Here is an 18,690-nt window from a genome sequence, read left to right on the forward strand (position 1 = left end):
ACTTACTAATAGAATTAATTCAAATATGATTTGAGCTAGTTAAAGGCCTTGATATGATCAATTCCTTTACTAAGTAATTTAAAAAAAATTAGTAAATGTTTTCAAACCAAAGCACCAAATGATTTGAACTATGATCCTCAATTGTTGAGTGACATTTTTCAAATGAAATGCAAGATCATCATCATCATATTGAGCATGTTTACTTTATATGTTCGTAACTAGAGTAGAAAAGTCCATAACCATCTTAGTAGAACAGCATGTGATAGATTTAATTTTATGTGATATATTAAATGCTATGCATGCTAATCAAATGAGACCTTAATAAAATGAAAAAGATAAAATCCCTTGGTAAATATTGAGTCACATACCACGTATGATTAAGTTGCCTTCCACCATATAGCAAGATAACTTGGCTGCTCTTTTAATTGGAGGCTTGTTGAGCACACTCAAGGTCACACTTTTACACGAGTATGTTTGAGCTATTGGTGGGTCTTACTCAACTAGTTTCATAAAATCCAAATGCTTGGAAACTTGATTATTATGGAAATTAGAGGCAAAGGCTAGGCGAAACATATATGATATATTTAGGCAATGTGTTGTCACCTAGCCAATCTAGGAGTTGTATAGAGATACAATTGGTAAGCTCAGTTACCTACCTAATCTATCTATCATGGTTTGTTGAGCACACTCAAGGCCATGACTATATGGATGGGATCCTAGCCCACTAAGAGAATCCTAGTCAAGATCTCTCGAGGTGATATAAAGGGTTATCATCTTGTAGAAAATAGTGGGAGAACTATTTAAAATTTTAAAACCTTGTTTTAAATAGTTTATGCATGATGTTTACTTATTGCTTTATTTTATCTATATAGGCATAATTTATATACATGGCTAATAATCTATCATTGCGGAGCATCTTGGATGCAAATAAACTCACGGGCCCAAACTTCCTCGATTGGTTTCGGAACCTCAAGATTATCTTAAAACAGGAGAAGAAATCCTATGTCCTTGACACTCCTATTCCACCAGTCCCTACTACTGATGCTAATGCTGAGGATAAGGAAGCATATCAACGTCATAAAGATGATGATGATCAGCAGCATGCGTGATGCTAGCCAATATGACCCCTAAGCTCCAAAAGCAGCATGAACATATGGATGTCCAATCCATGATTCTTCACCTTGGAGAACTGTTCGATAAGGAAAGGCGCACTAAGAGATATGAGATCTCTAAAGAACTATTCCAATGCAAGATGGTAGAAGGTAATTTTGTTAGACCTAATGTACTGAAGATGATTGGACTCATTGAGAGACTTGGACAATTGGGATTAGCAATGGATCATGAGCTAAGAATATACTTAGTTCTACAATCTCTTCCTGATAGCTTTGGTCAGTTCGTGTTGAACTTCCATATGAATCGATTGGAAGCCACTCTTCCCAAACTTCTAAATATGGTAGACACGGTAGAAAGGTCCATCAGGAAAGATAAAGGATCATTGCTTCTTGTTTCTTCTTCCAAGGCTCATACAAAGCAACAAAAGAAGAAAGCCCAAAAAAAGGAAGAAAGTAAAATCCCAAAATGAGAAGGGCTTGAAGCCTAAGGGAGGTGTCAAAAAAGATAAAGAGAAGGACATTTGCCATCATTGTGGCAAACTTGGGCATTTGAGGAGGAACTGCAAGGAGTACCTAGCTACTGTGAGCAAGAAAAAGAAACTTATTGAAGTTTCTGATTCAAGTACCATTTGCTAAATAATTCTACTCTATATATTAAAGGTATATGATATCTCAAAGTTGGTTCTCATATGTTTGACATATTGCACGAACCAAAGATAAAGATGAGTAGGATCTTGGCTGAGGAGGTGACCACATGGATGGATTACCTAAAGCATTAGATGCTATATTGGATGGTTACACTCCTATTTATCTCGACATGTTGGATAATATATTTAGATGTTTTTGAAACATTAATTATGTCATTGCCATGGGAATGGCTGGTGAAACATTTGTCTTTAGCATTTCGATGTGGAAGCTTATATGTTTCAAGTTTGAATAATTATTTGGAATAATTATGTCATATTTAATTATCCATGCTTCATGTTTATCCTTGTTATGATATTTGATCAATTATGAAATATGTTCAATTGATCAAAAGATTGAATATTGATTCATATAAAATGGAACTTTCCTAAGAGCAAAACATAGAGATGAATGTTCAAGAAAGAAAGCAACTTCATATTGCAATATGATTTGGTCCATATCTCTCCAACATAAAAGCCTATTATGATATTCCAAACCAATATGATTCCAAGCATACATTGAGATGTATATATATCATGGAATATTCAAAAGAGTTTGAATATTACTCTCACAAAGGATCTTGGAATTAGTGGGAGCTCAATGACTATAAAAAAAGTTTAAAGGCGCCAAATGGCATAACATAGAGTGACACATGCATATGATGCATGCAACATAGTCTAGTTGGAATGGTCCCAAGAAGCAAAAGGGATTATACGTGTATATAAATAAAGTCATATACATCCTATTATAAAGGGCTCAAATAGGAAGATATTTAGATCTCTAGTTCATGGAACTAATAAAGGGTTCTAAACATTGTTAATGTAACAATGGAGCCATAATAGTAAAACCTGGGTCTCATTGGATCTAGATATAGTAATATGAAATGATGTGATGCGTGGAAAACATCAAGATAGATAAAAGCAACTAACCACATTGAAGGGAACAAGCGAGTCTACATGGAGACACGATTGCTAGATGGATTTGAATCCACATACGATGAGGTAGCAATTGGCTTTGTGCTAATGAGAGATGTTCGGATGAGCCCTGCAGCCAATTGGGATTGGTTAAGGCTTGATTCCAATCATGCAATGACATCATTCATGTTAAATGATTAAAGGTTGTCCTTCATCAATAAGACATCAATTATAACAAGTTATAAGTCTAATTGGATGAAGTCCATGAGATTAATATGCCTTATAAGGGAACTATAATGGGTTGCAGTTATGAGATCTTTATGCATTAAAGCGTAATCTCAAAATGTTTCTGCTCAATGTATCATTGACACTAGACATCAATGATACTTAGAGACTAGTACATTCTATGTTCCTTACTTAAGAAGTAAGCAACCGATCTCATATGTTGAAGTATAAAGATACTTGGAACTAGAATGTAGGTGCTTGGCTAAGAGAGCAAGTTCACTGAACATGACCCGCCATGAGAAGTGCATTTGGTATTTCACTCAAGTGTCTATTCAATACTTCTCATGTGTCAGTTGTGTAAATACTCCCTAGACTTAAGACACCAGGTTGTCTTATGTGTGGAGTGCTATGCTTTGATTTCATCCCTATGGCCGCCTAACCAAAGATGCCAAAATAGGATGCTTTTGGGTATAGCATGAAGCATGTGAAGGCAAATGAGTGGTCAAGATAGGAATCATCACCCCAAGTGATGCAGGGGACATATCTTAGCTATTCTCGGTTGATATTAGCTTATTGAAGTCCTTGGCCAAGGTGACTTGAAGATTATGAAAGGAGTTTCATAAGTCTTTATAAAACTGATGATCAAACTTTAAGAATGAATATGGAGATCAATAAGAGTATACACTGCACCATGCTCTTATCATCTCCGGGATATATGATGAAGGAATGAATTACACTGAAAGGCTGATCACTGAAAGGTTGAGTCAAACCATCTTGACTCTTCTAACATTTGAGTGGCCATGATGGATTGCTAGATCCCAATCTTGGTCTATGAACTTTAGGTAGTTAACTTAATTAATGATAAATTTAAAGTAGTTTAAATTTATCTAATTCTAAGTTTAACTTAAGAATTATATGTTGAGTTCATTGCCAACATGTTAGAAGCCTAATGGGTCACACACCTAAAATGAATGTTGAAAATAAAATGAGAGAGGTGGTTAAGTTGGACTTAATCAAATTAGAAGTTATGAGCTTTTCAAGCACTTGATTAAAATTGTTTAATTAAGTTATGCCTAATTAATTAAATTGTTTAATTAAATCATTAGGCCTAATTAATTAAATTATTTAATTAAGTCATTGGGCCTAATTAATTAAATTAAACAATTAAGTTATTGGGCTTAATTGATTAAATTTGTTTAATTAAGTCATTAGGCCTAATTGATTAAAATTGTTTAATTAAATAGTTGGGCTTAATTAATTAAATTGTTTAATTAAGTTATTGGGCCTAATTGATCAAATTAAACAATTAAGTTAATTGGGCTTCTTAAGGACTTAATTAAATTATTTAATAAAATTATTGGATTGATTGGCAATTACAAAATAGCTTTGTAATTAGGGTTTAAAATTAATCTAAGGTATAAATACCTTGCTATAGCCTCTAAACAAGAGTGTGGAAAACGGCTGAAAAAAAAAAGGGAGTGAACGACACATTAGAAATTCTTTTTTCTTGCCATTCCTTGTGTAAAGAAAAATAGTTTTTCATTCATTTCTTTTTGTGCATTCAGCCCCACAATTTTGTGTGGATTATGAGTTTATGAAACTCATCTTTGCTAGCACATTGTCAAGGCATAGCACTCCCAATCCTTAAAGAAGGATTTTCTCATTCATTGGTGTGGATTACCATTAGAGACTGTACAACGATTCCTTGGATAGCTTTGGTTTGCAACAACTGGGCTGAGGTGGTTTAGCTTTTTGAAGGCTGATTTGGTGGTTCAACAAAGGATTCATCAACCTTTGTTATTTAGGTAAAGTGATATGATCATATACTTTTATTTTAGTTTAATTTTGTACTCATTTTGGCATGAAAGAGATCCTAGGAAGGTGAGGCATATTTTAATTTTTTAAATTTAATTTTATTGCGATTTATTTGTATTTGATGCATGATCAGCCCTCACCCATCACATGTATCCTTGCATCACAATGTCATCAATCACATCTCAATTGAGAAATATCATTTTCATCAAATTGTAATCCAATATTCGTATATGCTTTATAATCTCATTGATCCTTCAAGATTCATCTTTACTTGATCATTGCATCTGGTGCAATACCATAATTCCTAAAAGTCATCTTTATTTCTCATTATCTTTCATACCTCTAACATACATATTATACCCTTATTGCATTTCGATATTAATTAGTCACTCAAGACTTAGGCTCATTGAGTCATGTGCACCTCATGCATTTCCAAATTTCAATTTCCACATTATGAGTTTTTTTTTTTATAAACCGATTTCATTATCATGGTTACCGTCATACGATTAGTACTCGTAATAGCAAAACTTGAAATAGGATTTTACTTAAGTACTTCTCAATGTCATTGCAAGTATCCACTTTCAAACTTACTCCTTCCCTTTTGTAGCTACACAATTTAGTGTCTGTTTTCATAAGATTCATAGCGGATTTCTCTTAAGTATTTCCTTGTAAATACCCACCTTAAGTTTATGTCCCACAACATATGACCACATAACCCGTGGTTTAGCCATTAGGCTCTTTAGCAAGTTCCAAATAACACATTACATCAATGTGCATATAAAATATTCCAAAGTAATATTAACTATCATTCTTGCCACATATAGTTTGGTACAGCCTTTTCAAAACTTTTATGCATTTCTGAAACACTTAATTACTTATTTGTTCATTAACCTTTCAAGCACATTCATTCCAAAAGCATGCACTTATTCTCCAAGATATTTGAATGCATACTCATCTATTCATACCTCAATTTATGTTCATAGGTGTCTGATTGGCCTTGTGTTGTTACTAATCCTTTTCTTTCAACTAAGTCAAGATAAGATTTGTAAATCCTCATAGCAATACTTTGTATTGGCTTATTTGTTATGCCAACCTTACAACCGTTCATTCACAATTTCTTCAATTGGTATTAGCATTCCTTTATCAATGTCTCATACTTTCATCTAAATTTTCACTCTCTCTTTCCTTAGCTTTTGACAATGCTTTATCTCATCTCCTTTATTTCTTAGGATTTGACTTTAGTCAACATGGTATTCATCTTAATACTTCACATTGTAGCTTATCTCAATGTAGCCATCTCAAGAACTTTCAACTTCTCTTTTAATTACATGCCAATATATAAGACAATAAAGAAACTTTTCAATTCATTCATATAAACATTCTCCAAAACACTTAAAACTCCAAATAACAAAGCTCAACATCAAGACCAACAACCATAATTCGGCTTGTAAGTTCATCAGCATGCCACTCACAACTTGCTCATGCTTTCTAGACATGAGGTGTTTTTAGTGCTACGGCATTGGGCAATCAGCGTTACGGCATTGCAGCTGCTGAAAATGGGGTGGTTTCAATGATGCAACGCTAAAGAGTCAGCGTTGTAGCACTGTGGCTACTGGAAATTTCTTCATCAAAGCAATTTATCTACATTTAAGGTTACTACGTTAATCATGCTCAACCATTTGGCTTTCCTGCAGGCCTATACCACAATTTCCATAACCACTTATATTCTCCTTGCTTATCTCATACATTAAGGCAAGTCAATATTTTCAAACTCATATTATCCTTTAACACTTATCATCAATCAATAAGTCCCACCTTACGACAATCTTGCCATATTGTGTAATGAATTCATAATATATATAACATCACACACATAATTATTCACCATTTATAGCATCCCACAATTCTTATTATCTATAACTACTTGTCTTTCTTAGCTTGTAACTCAAATAGTTTACTGACTTTTAGTACAAAGGACCATCAAAATAGTTCATCTTTATCCACACTTTATACTCACAATCCTTATTAAGTCAAGAATTTATCTTTCCCAAGTTCCATAATTTACCTCAAATAATCTATATTTGTATCAAATTATCATTCTATAATGTCATGACACCATGTGTCTCCATTCTTACCATCTATCGTACTCCAATTAGAAGATTTACATACTTCTTTGTGAGTTGCATAACTCATTAGGACCTACCTTCTCACCATAGCCACTTGACCAATGAGCATTTGTTTCAACCCTCTTCATGTTTATCCAATATATATCCATCAACCTAACTTTCAAATTTGCTACCATGGCTATAATTGTCATTCTACCGAATGAATAAGCTCTATCAAACCTATTAATCTCGCTTCATTAGCCACTGTTATAAGGATTTTAGAGCTAAACACTTCTATCAAAAGGTTAACGAAACAACTCACCAAAAGCTTGCCTCACATTGTTAGGCCTTAGCCTTCATATTCACAGCATAGTAATTGATATAGGTTTAACTTATTCATCAATACAGCTTATCACTATCATCCAGGCTGACCACACCCATAAAAAACTCTCTCATTACGGAAGCATCGTCCACTCTGTCGTCTCCCACAAATATCACAAGGGTGGGTGACTTGACTACTCTGTCCAGAATCTTGCCGTCTCCCAAAACTAAAGGTTCTCTGTCCCGCCCTAACATTAGCACCAAGCAAGTCACTCCCCCTCTAGGGCAATCGTGAGTCCTTTTGTGGACCTTGACGGCTAGAAGATGACATCCCACTGCTGAAGTCTCTACGGCCTTGATATCCCTCTATCTTGGCCCTTTTTGCTCTATCTCTCGCAGCCCTACTCTCACTGGTCCTCATCTAAATCCGTTGAGCACAATCCACTGCTGCGGAATAGGTATTGAAATCTCGAGATGCCACAACCCTAAACAACAGCTCCACTAACTCATCCACAAACCTCTGAATCTTCATCTGCTCAGTAGAAACAAGATAGGGTGCATAGTGAGCCAACTGCGTAAATTTGATGTTGTACTCGAACAATTTCATACTCGAAGTTTGTACCAAAGTCTCGAACTCTCTAGCTCTGGCATTACGTACACTGAGTGATAGAAATCGATCCAAAAAGGTTGTACTGAACTCACTCCAAGTCAATGGTTCTGCATCTGTCGGTCTACCTCTACATAAAGAGCTATACCACTCCTGCGCCACATCCTCTAATTGAAAGACGGCCAGCTCGACTGATCGAACACTAGAGCGTCTTAAAGCTTTACATGTTTTCTCCATCTTATCTAAGAAAACCTGGGGTTTCTCTGATTCATCAAACCCTGAAAATGACAGAAGCTTAAGCTAGAGAAAATCAGGAAGAGAAATATCTAGATGTCCCCTCTCAACCTCATGATGTTGGCGATCAGCTTGTCCTTGAGAGCTAGGGGATTCTTGTATTGTAGGTCTCCCCTCTACTACCCTTTGTATATCCTCCATACGGGTCGCCATCATCTCTACAACCCGATTGACTCCCTGTAAGCCTGCCGCCAAATCCTCAATGGTAATACCCCTAGCTGGGTGTCTATCTACATCACTTAAGGACTGTCCCTCCTCTCAGCTACTCACAGGCGTATCAGCGCTCACCGGCCTAGTGGCCCTGCCAGGTCTACCTCGCCCCCTAAGGGTAGATGCCCGTGGCTTATCTGTCAACTCGGTAGGAGCATCTTACTCCCCCATCCGTCTTGAGGCAGCTCGTGTCTTAGGCGGTATTTTTACCTAAACAAGAGCAAATACCTGTTATTAAACACATTTTATAATCATACTAAAGGCAAAAAGGTAGTTTCTAAGATAGGGAATTTATGAGGTCACTTGGTTGTAAAATGTGTCGCGGTTCACACTTTATAACCAAAGTTCCCACATAAAGACCCCACTCTCTGCTGGACCAACAAAAGAAAGTCCTAGGACCTAGACAAACCTAAAGCTCTGATACCAACTTTGTCAGGACCCAAATTTCGAGCCATGACTGGCGCAAGGGCCCAATGGACGTAGTCCACTAAGCTCAAGCAAGCCTATCTATTTATCCTACTCATCATTCCATCAAATATCGCTAAGTCACATTTCATAACTTTGAATCAAAATAGTGATAGACATTGCCAACTCGTACTGGCATTATTCATTTAAAATATACATACATTGTCTACAACACGTATTCTAATAATTTACATTAAGTTTGTCTATACATATCAAAAGGAGACTCCATGTCCAACGGAGAAACTAGACGAATGTACAGCTACTGAATGCCGAGGCACCTACCAAGAGTAAAATATATAAAGACACCTCGACCTAGCTACCAGTTGTCTCGTGATCTAAAAGCATGAAGTTGAAAATGGTGAGTATAAACCCAGTGAGTGAACAAGGAAGGGAACAAGCAACAATAAGGAAGAATTTAAAATCATGATGCACTTATTTTAAAACAATGCAATTCAATTTCATTCATATTAAAACCCCTCATTAAACCCTTAAATGATTAATCACTTGGCAATGATGAACCCATACATAAAAAATAATTTGAAAATGAAGGCTTTAGTGATACACAAACAAGTCAAATGCGACAATGGATCTTCGCTGCAGTGAGAATGCCTTCTCACTGCAGTGATGTTGGGATTTAAGTTATTAGCCGAACGAGGGTTTCTTAAATGGCCGAGGGTTTCTCACCAAACCTCTTCATTTTAAACTTAAATCATTGATTCCGTAATTTTGGAAGTCCATGCTCAACTATGGTATCAAAGAAGTGGAAACGGGGCAACAACTGAAAAGAGGAATAAAACAGAAAGTTTTTAGCTGCAGCAAGATTCAATCTCGCTGCAACGAAATTTTGGTCACAAAACAGAAAGTTTCTAGCTGCAGCGAAAAGCTACAGTACCTTTCTCGTTGTAGCGAGTTTTTGGCTAGCCTACCCCTTCAAAACCCAAGAGTTTCTCGTTGCAGCGAGAAACAGAGCACCAAGAAAAAGGTTTCCCTTCACTCAATAAAAGGCCATCCTGCTAAACCAACAAAATCAACATAACACATGAAAATTCCCAAAGTGCAATGTATCAAATTTCACATATATGTGAATCATATATCATATTCATGAGCTTTCATTTCATAAGTATAGATATGCATAATTACATAGATAAACATCAATATCATCATAATCACACCCGGCTCAGGTACATCCCCCCACATCATGCACATAGCCGGGGCCATCGTGTTCATCCCCCCGCATCGTGCACAATCAGTGCCATCGTGTACATCCCTCCACATCGTGCACACGGGCACTATCATCATCCATCTCTCACGCTACCATCATCACCAGCATGTGCATCCCCCCCACATCATGCACACACACGGTTACAGTCATCATACACAATATCAATCATCATGCACAACACACACACACACACACACACACACATATATATATATATATATATATATCATCATAATGCAATAGTGCATGAATCCATAGCAATCACATATCACAACATAAAACCATTTAGCAAAAGCTTGTTCCCAAGGCACTTGATTTTATGAAAAACTTGATAATTCATTCAAATGTGTGGCAAATACATTATATTCCCCAAAACAAGTTTTGAAGGCAGTTCACTCACCGGTATATTGTTGAGCCTTTAGCTGACTCTAATTCCCCTAATGATCCAATTAGGGTGATGGGGCTTCATTAGAACCTACCATCAAATTAACATTACCTTAGTGTCAATTCCTACTTATAAACCCTAAAAGCTATCCCTAAGCAAGCTTTCAATTGCTACTTTAAATGGCTATCTATGTTCACTATCTTAATCACTATAAAATGAATGAACATCCTCAACAATAAAACAGCTCATAATCCCAATTACTAGCTATTATCCACAGCTAAAAAAACAAGCTTAGTTCATCACTCACCCTAGGATTTCTTTGTAGCTGAATTCTCTTCCAATAGCTTCCAAACAAATGGTGTAATTCTTTTTTCTCTCTCTAGAATGCCCAACTAGTGAGAGAAAGTATGGAAATAAGATTTATCAAGGGTTTTGAAGCGAGAGAGTGAAAGAATACAAGGATTCTAGTCAAAAGGGCATAAAGGTATGAAAATTAAAGCTAGAGAGAGAAAATTATGCTAGCTCCATATCAAGCTTCCATGGAGGTTGGAAGTAACATGAATTGAAAGGAGAAGAAGAAGAAGAACCTGCTGAAATTTCAAGAAGCTGCTGGAAGGAGAAGATATTTATAGCTCAAATTTATCCATTCCCTTGAAATTACGAAAATGCCCTTGACTAGTTAGCTTGTTCTCATGCAACCTTTTGTGAAATCTTTTTACTCTTTTAACACTAAGACCAACTCCATAATGGTCCAGACATGCTCGGGTTGCAAAACTTTTAAAGGTTTTGACTTGGAGTGCAAAATGACCATTTTGCCCCTATTGTGAAAATTATTGTCATTTCTAGTTTTCTTCGAGTTTTCATCATTACACATCATTTATGCGGTCTTATGCCTATTTAGACCTTAAAATATCATAAAACTTTCTTCTTGGAGCTTATTAGAGAAAATGACGAAATTACCCCTAGCTTGTGTTCTTGTGTCTATGCCTAGTTACAAGCCTATAGAGGTTGAGGTCTCACAATATGGGTAGCATCTTAACCAAGAATCCTTAATCAATATCCACATTGTTCATCTTTATTCTTATAAATACTCTAGCATGCAACCACTAATTTTCAACTAGCCGAATCTAAAGTGCCATAACTTTCCCACATTGCATACTTACCTTCCAAATCACTTTGAACTTTATATGCACTTCAATATCTCCTCATAACATTGTTCACCATTGCTACCACAAACATAAATCATCAAAAAATGTTCTATCTTTCTTTCCATTCATGAAACTCAAGGTTAAGAACACTTACCCATCATTTCTTTGTCTCAAATCACCATATACCAGTGTACAATCAACATGCATGCATCCGGTCCTTTGATTCTTGGAAGATCTTGCTACCACAAAAATGTTTCTTATGATTACAACTAGTTTTCAAAAAATGCATGCTAACAAAATCACAACTCTTACCTTCCTCTCTCTTAAATAATCAAACCGAAGCACTAATCCCCTTCAAGCTTCCAATCTACACTTTGAATGGTAAGTAAGCATCAAGGCTCAACAAGGAAAAAGTAGGAAACCCACGGCTTCTCTTGAATCCTCACAAACTCAAGCCTTCTTACATTTCTTCTTTTTTCTTTTTCTTCTCTTTCTCTTTTCTTCCTCTCGGGTGGAGCTCTCAAAGACATTTTCTTCTTTCTTTTCCTCTCTCAATGGTCAGTTCTCTCAAGCTTCACCAAGGCCAATTCTCATTTCTTTTACACTTTGAAATTTGTTTTTTATATGGCCACCCACTTAACCAATCAAACTACATGCGCACATTTGCCTTTTATTCCATTTGGCCACCTTACCAACCTATAAGATTTCATGCATCCAATTTCCATCTCTTTTAATTGGTTAAATATCTACTTCCATTATCCATCCCAAATTTATTTAATTTATCTTCATGCATTCTTAATGCATTTCTATTTCATTCACCTTACTTATGTCCAATAGCCTCGCATGCATTCTCCCACATTGTTTCTCATTTGGCCTCCTATTTAGCCAATAACATTACATGCATATTTCACCTTTTACATTTGTCTCTTTCCTTTTTATTTGTCACATGGTGGGGGGCCCCACATGTTCCCCACTAATATTACACCTTTATATGTCATCTTTTACATGTAATAGTACTCTCACATGCATGTGCCAATCTTTCACATAACCTTATTGTTCATGACTAATTATTTTCTTTTCATCCAATTTTGCATGTGACCAATAATTTCTCTATCTAAATAATATAATATAATATAAATGAATAAATTATTATTTTATTCATGTCATCCAAAAATTATATTTTTGGTCTCCCCCACTTAAACTTAACCTATCTCTCGCAAGATACGACTTGTTCTGGCATCAAATTATTTTAATATTATTTTATTAATAAAATATTATTTTATTTCAAAATTCTCCACTTGTCTCCTCAAGTCTCAAAATCTTACACTTTACCCCAGTTCACTTCCAAATCACCATTTTAATTCGCTAATTCATCCTTGATAAAAAATTATTATTTAATTATTATTTTCTCACATATAAAATATTTTATTCCAAAATATTCCTTTTATCCATCACCACTCTTTGGCACTTAAATTTACATCAATTGACCCTCGTCCTATAAATAAGGTCGTATTGGCTTCTATAGGAGGGCATAGGGTGTTACAAGAAAACTTGATCCGAAGCTTCAAACCCTAGAAAGACCTTCAAAAGCTTAGCCTCACTCTCTAGCTTCATTGTAGTCTGCCACCAAGCTTACAAAAGTTGAATTCTTACTTCATTTGAGCTGATATTCTTCTCTCACTACACTCAAGCTTAAACTCCTAACACCCAACTTTTGTAGAGGCATTTTGTTACTAATCCTTGAACTCCATTGTAAAGGTTCTAACTTAACCTTAAAAAGTTATTTATGAAGGTTTGTGGTTGAGCCTATAATAACCATTGTTGGTGGGTTTCACTTTATCTCATGAAAAGCTTGTAAGGGTGCTTGATCCTGCAAAAAGCAATGTAAAGGTTTCACTTGATCCCGTAAAAAGCATTGTAAGGGTTTCACTTGATTTTGTAAAAAGCTCATTTTCCTTTGTGGATTTGAAATTCATTGGTGTTCCAAGGGAATGGATGTAGGCACTAGAGAAAGCCTAACCAGTATAAAAATCTAGTGTCTTGTTTTTAATTTTCCACATTGAGATTCATTCTTTGCATTTAGCTTAGGAAAATATTTTACCTTGATTTATTAATTTTTGCTTAGGAAAATATTTATATTGAATTATTATTTTTGCTTGCACTTGACTTAGAAAAATATTCTTACTTTGATTTATTATTTGTTCATTATTTGACTTAGGAAAATATTTTTACTTTGATTTATTATTTGTTCATTATTTAACTTAGGAAAATATCTTTACTTTGATGTATTATTTGCTCATTTCAATTTATTATTGAAAATCGGTTTGGAAAGATCACACACTTTATTTTTGACATCAAAAGAGATTTTTGGTTGCAAAAGTTTTAATTTTTATACTAACAATTGGTATCTATGAAACCCCATACTTTTATGTAGTGATGTGCCTAGACTTAATATTATGTTGACCAAATGGGATGTGAAGTATTTTAATCTAATATGAGATCGGATGTTGGATGAAATTTCCCCAACATTATTGACATGAATTTCTCCCTAAGAATGGTTATAATGATGTGGTGTTGATGAATGAATAAATGATAGGAAGTTTTGAAATCCCAATTTTTCATATTATAGAAATTTGGTGAAAACTTGTACTTTGATGAATTATGCGTTGGTAACAATTATCTATGAGAATTCCTTGTCATTTGATGTAAATCCTTCCATATTATTGTGTTATGTTTATAGATAAATGATGATTGAAGGAATGGTTGAAAAATAAAGTCAAAAGAATGTATTTTAGCAAGTTTGAACATAAAGGATCGACCCTCAATGGTTACAAGTCGATCCTCTGGTAGAAAGTAAGAAAATCTTGAAGCATTCACAACCATAGTCGACCCAATAACTTCCCTAGTTGAGCCTATAATAGAAAAAATGAGATTCTTGAAGAAAACACAACCATAGTCGATTACAGAATTTGAGTAGTCGACTATAGTGCCTTTTTGATAGATCAATATATAAAGTGTTAAAAATGAGCTATTGCCTTCATTTCACATTTTCTCAACCTCCAACTCATCCCCAAACAACCACCAAACCCTTTTCTAACCTTTCAAAACCCCATTGAACAAAGGTTCAACCTTCCAAACACAAATCTAAGGTAAGCTTCAACACTTTTAGGTATTAATCACAATGTTTCAATTTAACTCAAGGGTTTTGTAAATTTTAGCTCATTTAACCCAAATTTGAGCTAGGATTTTGGGGGTTTGTGTCCTTCAACAAGGTTGTGGAGGTAAGAATGATTTTAAAGTTTCATTATATATGATTTGGGTTTAAAGTATTATGGATTATTGACTTGAAACAAAAATACAGGTTTAATCGGTTAGTTTCAAATAAATGGGTTTGTTGGAAAAATACAAAATATATGTTAAAAATCATTGTGTTAGGTTGTGTTGAGATAGTGAATCGAAGAACAAGCAAAGTTTGACGAAGCAAGGCTTAGAAGCACGCTTTTGTCAAGGTGAGTGGATGCACCCTTTTTAAATATATTAATGCGATAAAGCTATGCGTGTTTCATTGAATTGTTTACCATGCATGATTTGAATACCATGTTTACAATATTAAATCAAATCATTTTTATCTAAATGTTTTCAAAGAAGTTTTAGAATCTATTTATGTACGTAAATATCACTACTATGTATTAGTTTTCAATAAGAGGGGACAAGCCCTTTCAAATGTTTTACTCCAAAAACTTCAATTCCATTATGAATGAAGATGATAAATGTACATGGTCATATGGATGACAAGTGGTGTAAGTTCTCACCTTTATACTTGATGATAAGCATGATGATTGAGAATTTTTTGAAGAATACGATTTGTGGAAAACTAGTATCCTCATTATTGTTATGGAAAAGTATCAGAAATGACTGTTTAGGTGGAAATAGACGTTCCCACCCTTAAGCTCATGATATGTTTTCATTTGAGGAATACTAAAACATGTGAGACATGATTTTATGGGATAATATGTGATGTAATACCACATACCCTTTGAGATATGATTGTTCATGAATATGATTTAAAGAAAAAAATGTGCTTGATATGTTGATGATGCATGTATGAATATGTGAAATTCTATATTATAATAAGGACATTGAGTTGAGGTAGTAAGGATGGTGGTAAAAGTCCCTCTTGTGATTCTTGCCTGTATAATTTCTTAGCGTTTCCACACGATGTGAGGTAACATTCCACACATGGCACCAATGCTCAATGATATGTATAGAGCAGTCCCCATACATGGTGAGCTAACTTTCCACTACATGGTGGCGACACTCAACATGAGTGACGTCATTGTGCCACTCACAAATGTATATAGCCTAAGTGGGGTCGATGTACCACTTATTTATAATGCCCAAACGTGGGCTAGGACCCAATACTTGTGAAGGCATTCATGATTATTGCATATTACTTTTGTTATTATGATGTCTTTTATGAGGCTTTCTTGTGTTTGTGATGTTTGATTGAGTGGTAAATTAAACTATAATCTATACATTAGCCAAAATGGGTTAATAGATAGAGTAAGTCTCAATGCATTACTTGAGTTATGAATTAAAAGAAAGAATTACCACTTGAGTTTTATGGATTGAATATTGACCACTAAGTTGAATGAGTTGAAAATGATTACTTGAGTTATATGGGTTGAACAATGATCACTAAATATTATGATTGTTTTCTCTTGGAGAATCTTGAGCACATAAGCAGCTCACATGATTTTATGAAAAGAATGGAGTAAACTACCCTTAGCTTGGGTTTATGTGGTTAAGTATCATTTCCTTAGGGAGGATTTGATACCACAGATAAGTTACGACTTCCTTGTTTTCCCTAAAAGACTTTCATAAATGTTCAACTTATTTAACGATCTATATGTTTATGAAATGTCGATTTTATTATGAAAATGAGACTGATTTATGACAACTCTATTTTATGAAAGATTTGAAAATGAAGTATGTTTATCTCAAGATCATGCTTCCATTAACGATGTTATTTATGCAAAAACTCTCCCCCTTAGCTTGTCCCCTTCCCGTATTCACTCACGAAGTCTTTGTGACTCACACGTTATTTTCCCTTTATATTTTTGTTGTAAATCAGTGATAGCTAGTCAACCAACTGAGTCACAAAAACGTGACCTGTTCTTCTTTCTTGGTAATTGTTATAGCAACCTTTTTTAAGCCTATAGAGGCGAGTCATGTACCACTTGACGAGTTGGTCTTTATTTATTATTTTTTCATAATGTTGTTGGATAACATTATGATGATGTAGCTATGTAATGGCATTATACTTGGTATGGATGTTATATATGCATATATGTGAATTGGACATGATGGCTTAAGAGCCTAAGTGAGCAGTACAAGTGTGCAAGTGAATGTTATATGAATGGGCGTATGGACCCACATTTTATTATGAAATATTTGCTTATGGAAATGCTCATGGGCATGTTAAATGGTGAAATCCATAATGGTGCAATTATACATGTTTTTACATGATGATGTATATGTGTGAGTTGAATTGATATATAAGGAGTAATGTTTATGATTAATGATTTTAGGCTTGCTTGAGTCTAGCGGGCTATACCTGTCTAGGTCTTTACCTCGGTCATGATCCCTCTAAAAAATGAGATGTGACAATATCAAAGTTTGGTCTCAAATTTTATAGGTTTAACTGTCTTTGAGAGATTCATTGTAAAAGCTCAAATCGACGAAAATGGAGGTGACAGCAACAGTACTTGGTGAAAGGTAATTGATCCAAAGGCCACCTCCTTTTGTAGGTAATAACTATCCTTATTGGAAAAATTGCATGAAAATCTTTATACAATCTATGGACTTAGATGTTTGGAGTGTTATATTAGATGGTTTACATGTTCCAAGTAAGGAGGTAGATGGCAAATCAATGATTAAGTCTAGGAAAGAATAGGATGATAAAGATGAGAAATTAATTCAAATACATTGCAAGGCTTATAATACTTTTCTTTGTGCCTCAAAAGCTAGTGAGTTTAATTAAGTATCTATGTTTGAAAATGCAAAAAAAAATTGGGATACCTTAAAAACTACTTATAAGGGCACTAACCAAGTCACGAAATCCAAGATTGAATTACTTACACATGGTTATGAGCTTTTTAGGATGAAAGAGGGTGAATCAATTAATGACATGTTTAAAAGATTCATTAATATTGTCGAAGGTTTAAAAGCCTTAGGAAAGGATTTCCCAAAGGCACAATTTGTAAAAAAAAATCCTTTATAGCTTACCAAAATATTGGAGACAAAAAGTCACAGATATAGAAGTGGCTAGAAATCTCAATGATTTTAAGCTGAAGAAGTTTATAGGTTCCATTCTCACTTATGAAATGACACTAAGACATAATAATGAAAAAGATGAACCTAAAAAAGAAGAGGTCAAACAAAAGGGAATAACACTTAAATCAATAGTTGAGGAAAAAAATAGAAGCGTCAAAAGTGAGAGTGAAAATAAGAAGGACATAGCTATGATAGGTAGGTAAATTAATAAATTCATGAAGAAAAATCTTAGAAGTAGGAACCCTACATGGACGGATATGCCTAAGGAAAAACATGCAAGAGATCACTTGATATGTTTTGATTGTAAAAGGCCTAATCACACCAAGTATGAATGTCCCAACAACAACATGAGGAACACTTCAAAAAAATTCAAGAAGAAAGGAATGATAGCAACTTGGAGCAATAATGATGATTCCCAAAATGAGGAGGTTGATGAAGCTGTAAACTTTTGTCTTATGGCATTTGATGACTACGAGACCTAAAAATTATCATGATATCTTCAGTCTTCATATTGCAATGGTGAAGACTTTAATGTTTGGAGGTATAGAACAAGACATTTCATTATTGCAAATGATTATCAAACATGGAAGCAAATTGAAGATGGTCCATACAAAATAAAGAAAGGCATGAAAAATTGGAATCCACATGATCTTGATTTGATTGTAGTTAATGCCAAAGCCATCCATACTATCCTTAGTGCACTTGGACAAAGGCAACACAATCAAGTTCAAAATTGTGGTAGTGCCAAAGAACTATGAGACAAACTAAAAGAGCTACATGGATAACCACTTGAAAGAAAACTAAAAGAAGATGATCTCTTGGATGAAAGCTCATCAAGTGATGATAA

The 18,690-nt window shown here is 34.7% G+C and overlaps 1 protein-coding gene across 1 annotated transcript; it reads left to right on the top strand.

Annotated features, from left to right (window-relative positions):
* Positions 1 to 1,120: 1,120 nt before the first annotated feature.
* On the top strand, positions 1,121 to 1,582 carry LOC108663255 (uncharacterized). The gene has a single exon (XM_018126848.2). The coding sequence runs from the start codon at positions 1,121 to 1,123 to the stop codon at positions 1,580 to 1,582; it is 462 nt and encodes a 153-aa protein (XP_017982337.2).
* The last annotated feature ends 17,108 nt before the right edge of the window (positions 1,583 to 18,690 follow it).

The sequence above is a fragment of the Theobroma cacao genome, chromosome 9 (assembly GCF_053813885.1).
Source record: "Theobroma cacao isolate CCN51 chromosome 9, ASM5381388v1, whole genome shotgun sequence".
Lineage (NCBI taxonomy): Eukaryota > Viridiplantae > Streptophyta > Magnoliopsida > Malvales > Malvaceae > Theobroma > Theobroma cacao.